At 41.2% G+C, this 13,899-nt stretch overlaps 1 protein-coding gene across 4 annotated transcripts in view; it reads left to right on the top strand.

Moving 5' to 3' along the window:
- The window catches only part of LOC125451564 (ATPase family AAA domain-containing protein 2-like), a 62,897-nt gene extending 56,905 nt beyond the window's left edge, over positions 1-5,992 (top strand). For 2 of the 4 annotated variants that reach the window (XM_059645948.1, XM_059645945.1), the window contains 3 exons: positions 3,884-4,020; positions 4,529-4,657; positions 5,601-5,991. In XM_059645948.1, coding sequence (XP_059501931.1) covers positions 3,884-4,020; positions 4,529-4,657; positions 5,601-5,639 — 305 coding nt within the window. In that variant the 3' untranslated portion in view covers positions 5,640-5,991. Of the gene's footprint in view, positions 1-3,883; positions 4,021-4,528; positions 4,658-5,600 lie in introns of those variants that run through there. The other 2 variants (XM_059645946.1, XM_059645947.1) reach the window with 2 other exon arrangements.
- Positions 5,993-13,899: the final 7,907 nt, after the last annotated feature.

Genomic DNA, 13,899 nt, shown 5'->3' with positions numbered 1-13,899 from the left:
CCACATGGACAGTTACCCAAGGGTGGAATCAAAACAGGTCACTGGCACTGTGAGGCAGCAGTGCTGAGCAACTGAGCCACCTTGTCTTGTTCTTGAATACATTCAGTGATGGCCTCCACAGTCTTCTGTGGTTGAAAATTTCACAGATTCGCTCTGCTTCAATGAAGAGATGTTTTCCTCATCCTAGTCCTAACTGATCTATCCCAAATCCTGAGACTGTGACCCCTGGTTCTAGCCCCCTAAACAGGGAAAATAGCTTCCCTGCATTGAGTTCATCTGGCTCAGTTCGAACTTTCTGTATTTCAATCAGATCCCCCCATCATCTTTTTAAACGCTCATGAATACAGGCCCAGTTGAAACCATAACTCCCCACAGGACAGTCCGACTTTCCCCAGTATTAGCATAATGAACCTCCACCATCGAACTCTCCTGTGCCTGAAGACTGACCAAATCAGACAAACACAAACTTAAGGGCTGTGACTGCCTCTTGGTGCAAAGAATCCAGGTAACTTGCTCCCCTCCTGATGTGTCCCAGCATCCCTAAGTCAGCCTCCAGCTCATAAACACAAGCTACTCAGACACTAAGTGCTTACAGCAAACATGCTTGCACCAGACCATACTGGAACACAGGAGCTCCTACATGTTGTACACGAGTTCTAATTAATGACTTGGCTATTTTTATTTAATTATATATATTTACTTATGTTTTCCTAAAGCTGCTTAACTTTACCATCAGTTGCATCATGTTAAATCTTCGGAATAGAATAAGCCACAGTCACTACTTCTTCTCTAGCACTGGAAGAATCAATGTAAATAATTTTTGTGTAACTCTATTATGGACATAGCAAAATGACATTACTTTTCAACATGCCTATCAGATTAGTAGAGTCCCTTAATCATATAGCGAACAAACTGAAATAGTGAATGTTAGAAGTGTATGTTTTTAAAAAATAACCCTTCGGTATTGTTCAAAGAGCGGGGGACTTGTTTCAGTAGGGCCCTTATTTTATCCCTTAAATAGTCATCAGAACAGTCATTGGTGTTTGTGGGGCTTTTTGTTCAGAATTTGGGTGCTGTTGTTTTTCATTTGTGAAAGTGTGTACCATTTGGCTAGGCCAGCATTTGTTGCCCATTCCTAATTGCTCACAAGGCAATTAAGAGTCAGCCAAGTTGCTGAGAGTCTCAAGTCAGATGAAAATAAAGGCAAATATCCCTCCCTAAAGGACATTAGTGAACAAGATGGATTTTGATGACAGTTGACTTTTTTTAGGTATCACAGTTAGGTTGGCCTTTTATTCCACATTTTTATTGAATTAAAATTTCACCAAAATTAGCCTGACATTGGGTCATTAGGTATGTGACATTACCACTATGTCACTACTACTACTTTTAAACCTAGCTGAAAGTAACTGTGCTTCAGAAGTAAATTGTATTGACTGCGACGTACTGAGGTCATTAAAGGACAAAGTAACTGCAGGTCATTTGTTTTTATAATTTTACCTTGCTGTCTTAATCAGAGTTTCATTTCGAGTTGATTGTGTATTCTTGAGTAACATCTGCTTTTTAAGCTTTTTTTTTCATTTCCATGTAAATGAAATTTAGGACTTGTTGAGCATGTCAGAGTTTTAACATTTTTTTTCCTCAGAGATGGGTTGGGACCAAAAAGAAATTGGAATAGACTTAATTGGATAGAACCACAGGTATTAATTGCTCCATTTAGACTAACTTCCAAGTCCAATACTCCAGAAGTCTCGACTGACAAGCTGTCAGCAGGTGTCCACTATCAGTTGCGCTATGGACTTACCCATTCTGAATATTTTCAGTGCCCAATTTGTCTAGGTCAATGTACATGAATTTCTAAGGCAGGGGCTTCTTCTGTTTGCATGATTGCATGCTAATGTACTTGGCTCCACTTTACTTATTTATTCAGTAATGTGTCTGTCTCTTGTCAAGGGGGATGGGAGGGAAGAAAAGTCCAGCAGAAAAAGGGCGGCACGGTGGCTCAGTGGTTAGCACTGCAGCCTCACAGCACCCGGGACCCGGGTTCGATTCCCGCCTCGGGCGACTGTCTGTGTGGAGTTTGCACACTCTCCCCGTGTCTGTGTGGGTTTCCTCCGGGTGCTCCGGTTTCCTCCTACAGTCCAAAGATGTGCAGATTAGGTGAATTGGCTATGTTAAATTGCCCATAGTGTTCAGGGGTGTGTGGGTTATTGGGGGATGGGTCTGGGTAGGATGCTGCAAGGGGTAGTGTGGACTTGTTGGGCCGAAGGGCCTGTTTCCACACTGTAGGGAATCTAATCTAATCTAACTTCCTTATGGTTGGGCGAATTGGAGCAGTTGCAGAGACCATAGGCACCTGGGAGAAATGGGAAGCCAGAATGGGAGTGAACTTTGAATGGGTTAAGATGGAACCATGTGGCTATTGTTTTGCTTACAGTTTAGTTTGGAGGCAGCAAGGTGTCATTGAAGCAGTGAAGCATCCTGGAATTAAACCTAGCACTTCTCATTCCTCCCCACGTAACCCAAGGCTGAATAGTGTGATTTGCCCAGGTCTGTAACCCCCAAGGCACAGCAATGTGGTTGTGCAATATCTTGTTAAAATATTTGGAAATGGAACACTAGTATCTTACATTGTGCCACCTTGTTTAAAAAATTAGGATGTGGATTTTCTTTTCTCTTTAATTTTGTGCAGACATTACAGCTTTTTTTCTGATCTTATAATTTTCCATTTATATTGTAATCTTAGATGATTAGTTATCTCACAGATGGTTAAAAAATTCATTTTTAAAAATTCTCTTTCTTTCCCCTCCATCTAACCAGTAATGTTTGCTAGAGGTAGTCATCTACTGTGATCTCATTGAGCTGGATTTTACGTGTCCCAGCTCAGCAACTGTTTATTTGGGGGGTGGGGGGAAGAGGAAGCAGCGGCAGCATTGGAATGGGTGTTCCGCTAACCTCTGTAATACAAACTTTTCTTTCTTGGAAGTGCGCATTGCTGATGAGGCCAGATTTGAAAGCCATCCTTCATTTCCCTTGGACTGAGTGGCTTTTCATGTCATTTCAGAGGGCAGTTAAGAATCAACCACTTATTGTGGATCTAGAGGCACATGTTGGCTAGACTGGAAAACAGTAGCAGATTTCCTTCCCCAAAGGACATTAATGAACCAGATAGTTTATGATACTGAATTTCATGGTCACTTCTAGTTTCAAATTGCACTAACTGCCAAGGTGGGATTTAAACCTGTGTTTCCCAGACCATTAGCTAGTGCCTCTGAATTGTGAGTCCAGTGACATTCCCACACTACTAATGTCTCCCCATTTATAAATAAAGGATTAGCTTTTTAAAACCTCAATTAACCTCAGTATTTGCAGCCAGAAATAAGCATCTTGTCTTTTTTTGTAAAAGAAATGTGTTTGAAAGGGTGAAAAGGGGAATACTGTATTTGGGGTGATTCCTTCTGCAACAGCAGCAACTCCATTCATTTCTCCCTGTTTAGATTTCAACCCTATCCACCCTGCCCAATGTCACTGATTTGCATAGGTCCACGATTCATTGTGACCTTCATCCTGGCACTGCTTGCAGTCCACAAGCTCAACATTTAATTCATTGTGGAGGTATGCATGACGTGAAATGTCTAGGTATTTCTGTTACCCTGATGGCTTCTGCCCATTTTTACTCTCAACACGCAGAAACTAGGGCTGAACCCAGTTATTTGTGCTTGTTAAACACCTCTGCTACTTATTGTCAACTGAGAATGTAAGGAATATAATGCTGCCAATGCTTTTGGTTGTTAGGTTTGAGTGACGTAAATATGATTGCCAAGATTCCACAGAAAAGAGGAGCACCATTTTACAAGGTGTTGTTATTTATATCCCCACATAGATAAATACGCACTGTTACGTATGACACGCAGCAGACATGCTCGGGTGGAACAGCAACAACATATTAATGCAGAGAAAGCAATGGAGGTTCTTTCTGAATGTATACCACCTGTAATTGTTGACCACGAAAGGCTGAAGGTAGATTGTAATGTGGAGTATTTTGACATTCTAATTGAAATTGTCATTATTTTTAGACTTGAATGGTTTATTCCTAGTTCTGTAATTGTATTAATCAATTGGGTATTTCTTTTATCTCTAGAGCTAACATCTTTTCAAATGAATTAATATTAATTTGATTGCCCTGCTTCTTGTAATACAAAAATGTTTTAAAATAATAATTCCTGTTGAACCATTAAAAAGGATTTTACAAGATTTTTTCAAACAGTGGAGTTTACTACTGAGTGTATTGGCTCGCCAGTTGCTTCATTAGTCCAGCAGTTTTCAGTATTTGTTATTCCCATCCCTCGTATGTTGCTCCTTCTATTTGTGATGTCAGAACAGCTTATTAGCTAGGCGGAAGTTAGTGTTTCTAATTCCATAGGTTAAACAAATGTAGAAATGCAGCCAAGAATAGTGCAAAATCTTTTTAAGTAATGAATTCATTATTGACTGTTTTAAATGTTTCTTCAATCTGGTTTGTCTGCAGAATCTCTGGAAACTAGCTACTCAGAAAACGGAGCGATTCACTGTAAATCAACTTGAAAAACTGTATGCAGTGCTCAGTCAATGTATCTACCATCATCGTAAGGAATTTGACAAGACTCTGCTGGTACAAGTAAGTCACAAGGCCTTTCATCTTTGAAACTAAAGTTTCTCTACTTGTTAAAACTATTAAATGGCGCATAATGCTACGTGAAATTAAAAATGAATTTTCATTAATTGCATCATAATGCCAAAACTGAGTGCTTCACTCTTAAAACAGTTGAAACAAAGAGCATTTTCAACTGTTTTAAGAGTGAATATACTTGAATTCAGTACATTGACAAGAAGGTAAAACAGGCTCACAAAAAGAAGACAAGGTGAGGAAGAGCCAGAGGAAGAAATAGCTGGATGAATCTGGCTCTTCCTCACCTTGTCTTCTTTTGGTGAGCCTATCTGTTTTACCTTCTTGTCTATATACTGAATTCAAGTATATTCAAATCTTAATTATGTCACCCCCAATAACCATTTTCTTTTGATTTGTAGATAGTTATTGTCTAATTATTTTTACATGAAGTATTTAGGAAATTTATCTATGACTAAACCTGCCTCCTAAGTTTCATCCACTTTGTTTTTAATGTATTTTGTTTTCATCTGTTTCTTCACTCTCTGGAGTATTTAGGGTCTCCTCTTGTGAATAAGTTCTTTATTGTTTCAGCAATACCAATTGAGCTAAATGCTATAAATGTTCTCTTGCTTACCCCCCGCCCCTGCCAACCCACATTTCAAGCAATCTACTGGAATTGGCATAGAACTAGGCTCAGCTATGACATCCTATATAGTTGATTAAGTTACTGATGCTCAACATCAAAATTAACATGTGAATGACAAATATTTGGCAGTTTTATTTGGGCACCTGTTAATATTGAACCTTAATGAGAAGATTACCTCAGGAAGTGAAATTTGCCTCTTTATAACCTCTTGTTTAATGCATTCAGATGTCTGCTATTTGGGACAGTGTGGGTATCTAGGGCTCTTTGAATGTCATTGTATTTTTTTTTCTTTTTCACCGCCTGTAGGAAATGGAGAAAGAAGTGAGGAAGCTAAGTCAAACTTGAACCTGTTTGCAAGTAGATGTTGCTCATTGCACCTGTGTTTCCAATCACTTTGTTCCAGTTTTTGTATTTTTGAATGTTTGTAACATAAATGTAAAACTAATCTTTCAATGTCTTTTTGTTGACAAATTATTTTTAGTTGAATTATATATCCCAGCAGAAAATTAAAGGTTATATACAAATGTTTTGCCAGATTATCATCATAAGCCATCTTGTAATTTTATGTAAAGAATAAATTTTAAATTTGTAGCCACTTAGACCTACAGGAACTGCAATATTCTGTCTTTGTAACATATATATATAGTGCAACATTTAATATTTGTTTATTGCACATTTAACAGTATTCACTTAGAATCTTTCAGCACAAATAAGGCCATTCAAACAATTAGCAAGAGCTGTCATGCTTAATCCATAAACTTTAAGTGCCTTATCTTTGCTTTCCTTCTGAAATTATTTATGGAAGCAGACTCTACACTAGAATTATTCCATGCTTCACACCTCCATCCTTTTTGGTTAGATACTAAACTAGGTATAGTAAATGCTTGTATTCTTAAAAATATCACAACATTAAGTGAATCCTGGATTCTCATGGAAATTTACGAAGCCAGAGTTAATTTCTTTTGGTCAGTTCTCACCTGTATAAATTAAGGGTAGTTTTCCATTTGAACGTGCTCATACAACACTGAGCATCTCTTGCTGAAATTAAAATAAGACACAGGAGCAGAAATTAGGCCATTTGGTCCATTGAGACTGTCCAATCATGGCTGACAAGTTTCTCATCACCATTCTCCAACTTTTTCCCCGTAACCTTAGAACATAGATAGAACATAGAACATAGAACAGTACAGCACAGAACAGGCCCTTCAGCCCACAATGTTGTGCCGACCATTGATCCTCATGTATGCACCCTCAAATTTCTGTGACCATATACATGTCCAGCAGTCTCTTAAATGACCCCAATGACCTTGCTTCCACAACTGCTGCTGGCAACGCATTCCATGCTCTCACAACTCTCTGCGTAAAGAACCTGCCTCTGACATCCCCTCTATACTTTCCACCAACCAGCTTAAAACTATGACCCCTCGTGCTAGCCATTTCTGCCCTGGGAAATAGTCTCTGGCTATCAACTCTATCTATGCCTCTCATTATCTTGTATACCTCAATTAGGTCCCCTCTCCTCCTCCTTTTCTCCAATGAAAAGAGACCGAGCTCAGTCAACCTCTCTTCATAAGATAAGCCCTCCAGTCCAGGCAGCATCCTGGTAAACCTCCTCTGAACCCTCTCCAAAGCATCCACATCTTTCCTATAATAGGGCGCCCAGAACTGGACGCAGTATTCCAAGTGCGGTCTAACCAAAGTTTTATAGAGCTGCAACAAGATCTCACGACTCTTAAACTCAATCCCCCTGTTAATGAAAGCCAAAACACCATATGCTTTCTTAACAACCCTGTCCACTTGGGTGGCCATTTTAAGGGATCTATGTATCTGCACACCAAGATCCCTCTGTTCCTCCACGCTGCCAAGAATCCTATCCTTAATCCTGTACTCAGCTTTCAAATTCGACCTTCCAAAATGCATCACCTCGCATTTATCCAGGTTGAACTCCATCTGCCACCTCTCAGCCCATCTCTGCATCCTGTCAATGTCCCGCTGCAGCCTACAACAACCCTCTACACTGTCAACGACACCTCCGACCTTTGTGTCGTCTGCAAACTTGCTGACCCATCCTTCAATTCCCTCGTCCAAGTCATTAATAAAAATTACAAACAGTAGAGGCCCAAGGACAGAGCCCTGTGGAACTCCACTCACCACTGACTTCCAGGCAGAATATTTTCCTTCTACTACCACTCGCTGTCTTCTGTTGGCCAGCCAATTCTGTATCCAAGCAGCTAAGTTCCCCTGTATCCCATTCCTCCTGACCTTATGAATGAGCCTACCATGGGGAACCTTATCAAATGCCTTACTGAAGTCCATATACACCACATCCACAGCTCGACCCTCATCAACTTTTCTAGTCACATCCTCAAAAAACTCGATAAGGTTTGTAAGGCATGACCTACCCCTCACAAAGCCGTGTTGACTGTATTTGATCAAGCCATGCTCTTCCAGATGGTCATAAATCTTATCCCTCAGAATCCTTTCTAACACCTTGCAGACGACAGACGTGAGACTTACCGGTCTATAATTGCCGGGGATTTCCCTATTTCCTTTCTTGAAGAGAGGAATTACATTTGCCTCTCTCCAGTCCTCAGGTACGACTCCAGTGGAGAACGAGGATGCAAAGATCTTCGCAAGTGGCGAAGCAATTGCATTTCTCGCTTCCCAAAGCAGCCGAGGACAAATCTGATCCGGGCCTGGCGACTTGTCAATCTTAATGTTTGACAAAATTTTCAGCACATCAGCTTCGTCTATCTCTATCCATTCCAGCATGCACACCTGCTCTTCAAAGGTTTCTTTCACTACAAAGTTGGTTTCTTTCGTAAAGACAGAAGCAAAAAACTCATTTAGGGCTTCCCCTACCTCCTCAGGCTCCACACACAAGTTCCCTATGCTATCCCTGATCGGCCCTACTCTTTCTTTGACCATTCTCTTATTCCTCACGTAAGTGTAAAATGCCTTTGTGTTTTCCCGGATTCCTTCTGCCAAGCCTTTCTCGTGCCCCCTCCTGGCTCTCCTCAGACCATTTTTGAGCTCCTTCCTTGCCTGCATGTAATCCTCTCTAGCTGAACTTGACCCTAGCTTCCTCCACCTTATGTAAGCTACCTTCTTCCTTTTCACTAGAAGCTCCACCGCTCTCGTCATCCAAGGTTCCTTAATCTTACCCCTTCTTGCCTGTCTCAGAGGGACATATTTACTCATCACTCCCAACAACTGTTCCTTAAACCGTCTCCACATGTCTATAGTTCCCTTACCATGGAACAACTGCTCCCAGTCCATGCTTCCTAACTCATGTCTAATCGCATCATAGTTTCCTCTTCCCCAATTAAATATCCTCCCATTCTGCCTAATCCTCTCCTTCTCCATAGCTATGTAGAATGTGAGGCAGTTATGGTCACTATCACCAAAATGCTCTCCCACCACAAGATCTGATACCTGCCCCGGCTCGTTTCCGAGCACCAAGTCTAGAATGGCCTCTCCCCTCGTCGGCCTGTCAACGTACTGCGTTAGGAAACCCTCCTGAACACACCTTACAAAAACAGCTCCATTCAAATCTTCTGCTCGAAGGAGGTTCCAATCAATATTAGGAAAGTTAAAGTCACCCATTACAACAACCCTACTGCGTGCACACTTTTCCAAAATCTGTCAACCTATGCTTTCTTCAATCTCCCTGCTGCTATTGGGGGGCCTGTAGTAAACCCCTAACGAGGTGACTACTCCCTTGCTGTTCCTAATTTCCACCCATACTGACTCAGTAGGCAGATCTTCCTCGACAAAGGAAGCTTCTGTAGCTGTGATACCCTCTCTGATTAGTAGTGCTACACCCCCTCCTCTTTTTCCCCCCCTCCCTATTCTTTTTAAATGTTCTAAACCCTGGAACATCCAGCAACCATTCCTGCCCATGAGAAACCCATGTCTGTTATGGCCACAACATCATAGCACCAGGTACTGATTCATGCTCTAAGTTCATCACTTTTATTCCGGATACTCCTTGCATTAAAGCAAACACACTTTAACCGATCCCTTGGTTCCTTCCCAGGAAAATCCTTCCCACTAGCTGGTCTACCTCTTGCTACTGCCTCACCTGCATCAACGCTCACCTCTGGTATACAGCTCAGGTTCCCACCCCCCTGCCATACTAGTTTAAACCCTCTCGAACTACTCGAGCAAACCTTCCACCCAGGACATTGGTCCCCTTCCAGTTCAGATGCAACCCGTCCTTCTTGTACAGGTCCCACCTTCCCCAGAAGGCATCCCAATTATCAACATATCTGAAGCCCTCCCTCCTACACCAGCTGCGTAGCCACGTGTTCAGCTGCGCCCGCTCCCTGTTCCTCACCTCGCTATCTCGTGGCACTGGTATTAAACCAGAGAACACTACTCTGTTCGTCCTGCTCTGCAGCTTCCATCCTAACTCCCTGAAATCACTTTTTATATCCTCAAACCTATTTCTGGCTATATCGTTTGTGCCAATATGTAACACGATTTCTGGCTGTTCGCCCTCCCCTTTTAGAACTTTATACACCCGATCGGAGACGTCCCGGACCCTGGCACCAGGGAGGCAACATACCTTCCGGGAATCCCGATCTTGCCCACAAAATCTCCTGTCGATTCCCCTTACTATCGAGTCCCCTACCACGAGTACTTTTCTATTCTGCCCCCTTCCCTTCTTTGCCACAGTGTCAGGCAAAGTGCCAGAGAACTGACTACTATGGCTTTCCTCTGGTAGGTCATCCCCCCCAGCAGTATCCAAAACGGTATACTTATTGCTGAGGGGAATGCCCACAGGGGATCTCTGCACTGTCTGTCTGTCCCCTTTCCTCCCCCTAACTGTAACCCATCTATCCTCGTCCTGAGCCTTAGGAGTGACCAACTCCCGATAACTCCTCTCAATTACCCCCTCTGCCTCCCGAATGATCCGTAGTTCATCCAGCTCCAGCTCCATTTCCCTAACACGGTTTTCAAGGAGCTGTAGCTGGGTGCACTTCCCGCAGATGTAGCCAGCGGAGACGTGTGCCACATCTCCCAAATGCCACATTCTGCAGGAGGAGCAAGGTTCTTGGTTGTCAAGGGAATCAATCTGTCTTAAATATATTCCATGACCTGGCCTCCACACCTTCTGTAACATTGAATTGCATCGATTCACCACCTTCTGGCTTAAGAAATTTCTGCTCATCTCTGTTCAAAAGTGAGTACAAATTGGCCGACTGTGTTCATGCAGCTCCACACTTTGTCATCTCGGATTCTCCAGCATCTGCAGTTCCCATTATCTCTGTTCAAAAGGGTCTGTCTTTACTCTAAAACTGTGTCCTCGGGTCCTAGTATCTCCTGCTAATGGAAACGTCTTCCCAATGTCCACTGTGTCCAGGCCATTCAATATTCCGAAAGCTTTAATTAGGATCCCCTTCCCCATCCTTCTAAATTGCATGGGGTATAGACCCAGAGTCCTTAAATGTTCCTCACATGTTAAGCTTTTCATTCTTCAGATCATTCTCATGAACTTCCTCTGGACCCATTCCAGGGCCAGTACATTTTTCCAGAGATATGGGGCCCACAATTGCTCACAATATTCTAACTGTGGTTTGCCTACACCTTTCTAAAGCCTCCAGTATGTCCCTGCTTTTATATTTTAGTCCTCTTGAAATAAATGCTAACATTGCATTTGCTTTCCTAACTACCGACTCAACCTGCAACTTAACCTTAACAGAATGCTGGACTGAGACTCCCAAGTCCTATTGCACTTCAAATTTCTGAATTTTCTCCCCATTTCAAAAATTGGCTACGCCTCTATTTTTCTACCAAAGTGCATGACCTCTCACCTTTCCCACATTCAATTCCATAAGATTGATGGGCTTAAATGGCACCATACTCTCAAACATTCACTCTGCCACTGAACATCAGAAGCAGCAGTGTGCGCTATTGACAAATTCACGAACAATCCTGAGCTTCCAAGCCTATAACTATTTCCATCTGGAAAACAGGGCAGCAGATACATCTGAATACCAACACCTGCAAGTTTCCTTCCAATCCACTGAACATCCTGACTTGGAAAAATGCTGCCATTCCCTCACTGCTGAATCAAAATCCTGTGATTCCTTCCCTAATGCCTTTCTGGTTCTATCCACAGCACATGAATCACAACAGTTCAAGAAGACAATTCAACACCAAGGGCAACTAGGGATAGGCAATAAATCCTGGCCAGCAAGTGATGCCATGTCCCAGGAGTGAATAAATGAAAAACCTAAATAAAGAAGAAATACTTCATAAAGAGGAAACATTGTAGAACTATGGCTAAAGAATTTGAGTGGGATTAATCAATATCAATTGCAAAGACCAACAGAAGCACAAAATTCTAAATTGGCTTGCTTCTGTCGATGCCTCTGGCTGGTCCCCTAACTCTTGCCTTAACCTGCATTGCAATTCTCTGTCCTAACGATTTTCTTTCCTAGTGATATTTATCCTTCATCACACATAGCCACCAATGCCCTTCATTCACCTTCAGATGAATTTCTAGCATTCTTTACCCGAATTTCCATATTCATGTCAACCCGCTTATTAATATTTAATGTTAATAGCAATGATGACACATGCAAATGATGCAAGGAAGAAAAAAATCGGCAGTGCACTTCAGAAAAACTGGCCAAAAGAACTGAACAACCCCAAAGTCACACCACTGAAATGTCTTATTTTAACACAAGAACTGGTTCAGCTTTGTTTTGTTCTGAATTCTTGCCTTTACAGGCCATCAAAACGGTTAGACAAGACTGCTAGTCAATTTACCACCCTTTCAAACTATTTATATCCTGCTAACTGTTCATGTGGAGCAAAATTTGTCAGAATTGATCTGTTATATTTGGTGCAAGACATTGCTTAGCCTTTGCTATAGTGAGGGGTCAAGCTAACGTATTTACATTATCTGCTGTCTGTATGTGACTTCAGTAAAATGGGGTGAAAATGCTTATTTCCTGGCTGTTTTGCATACTAGTATGTCCATTGTTTTGTTGGGGCAAAATTTTTAGATGTCTATTGAATAACTTCAGAACAGTGAAACTAAAATGCTATAACAGATTTACAAATGGAAACAAATTGAAGGAAGCCTTGTGTGTCGCTACAGAAATATTTTCTCACTTCGCTCAGTGAAACACAGGCCTCATCGTATTACTTCATTCCAGAGCTTAGGATTTCCAGTTGCAGACTATTGGAAGTGTTTCAGTGCTTATTCATTGCATACTTAGAGAAAATAGGATGATGAATGTTATTTACTGAATCAGGAAAGATGTGAGATCTTAAAAAAAACTCCATTCAGATTTTCTCAACAAGATTGTTCTTGGATTTTGGTGCTCAACTACACAAGACACTTTTAGGTACATGGACTTAATTAGTTTTAGTCAGCATCGAGTGCAACCGAAATTGATACTTAAAGCCCAGTTTGTTTTATTTTTTAAAAAAAATTAAAAATTGAACTTTTTGAACAACTCTCTTAAAATATGCTCCTGAACAGTAAGTATTCCTCCCTTCAACTGGACCTTTCTTCGTCATTCTGAAAAAATGACATGACTACACTAAGTAGTAAATATCTCTTAATCATATCGTGTCCAACTTCGTGAAAGTTTTGTGGAGACACTTTAAAAGGGATGATCATTTAAGATAACTTCAACTATCCATTTACATAGGACTTCAGTAAAGGAGCAGAACATTTGGCCCTTTGAGCCTAATTATGGCTTATCCGGTTGTGGTCTCTTCACCACTGTATTTGTACTCCATTAACTCTTGACTCCCTTGTTTATTTAACTCAGCCTTGAATAAAATTAAGACACAGATTCCTCAACTTTTTTCTTCGACAACCCTCAAAATAATTCTCCTCAGTTTCTTCATTTTTAAATGATGTCCCTAGTGTGAGTGCCCCACTAGAAGAAATATCCTCTGGGTATCATCTGTCCCATCCACTCCCTTCAAGACTGTTTCTCATTCTTTTAAATCTCATAGTACAGGCCTAATCTGTTCAATACTTTCTTCAAGATGATGAGTCCTTTAGTTGAGTTAACTATTTTTCAAATAAGTGGACAACCTGTACTTCAGAAGTGGTGTTCATTTTCCTCCATTTGCCTTAATGATATTCTTAAAGACGGGGACAAAATCCAGTGCTTATCGTTGGCTTGCTCGGCAACTTACAAGAATGTTGTGCTGTGCACAAACAAAGCAAACCAAAGTCATGATTTTTATATACGTGTCAAGCATGGAAGGCAACTAAAGCAATGTGTCTTACTCCTTTATAAAACTGAATTCTACAGTTAAAGCTTTAAAATAAACCATTCAACAACCTTTTATCCGTGAAACCAATATAGCACTATATTGTTCAATTCTGCCAATAAAAGGGAGAATGAGACAATTTGAAAACAAATGATGAAAGGAAAACTTGGGCTTCAAGGGGTAGGGACAGTAAGTGGGACATGGTCTTTGAGATAAAAGGACCAGCCATGATCGTACTGAACGGCAGAGGTGGTGTACACCTGCTCTTAGTTTCTATATTGTACAGTGACAAAACGAAAACGTGGCACTTGAGCTGGTTCTTTAAAAGGACTACCTAAGTAAGTCTACCCTGCAC

This window comes from Stegostoma tigrinum, chromosome 5 (assembly GCF_030684315.1).
Source record: "Stegostoma tigrinum isolate sSteTig4 chromosome 5, sSteTig4.hap1, whole genome shotgun sequence".
Lineage (NCBI taxonomy): Eukaryota > Metazoa > Chordata > Chondrichthyes > Orectolobiformes > Stegostomatidae > Stegostoma > Stegostoma tigrinum.
Note: the sequence above shows the minus strand (reverse complement) of the source record. Positions and strands in the feature narration are given on the sequence as shown.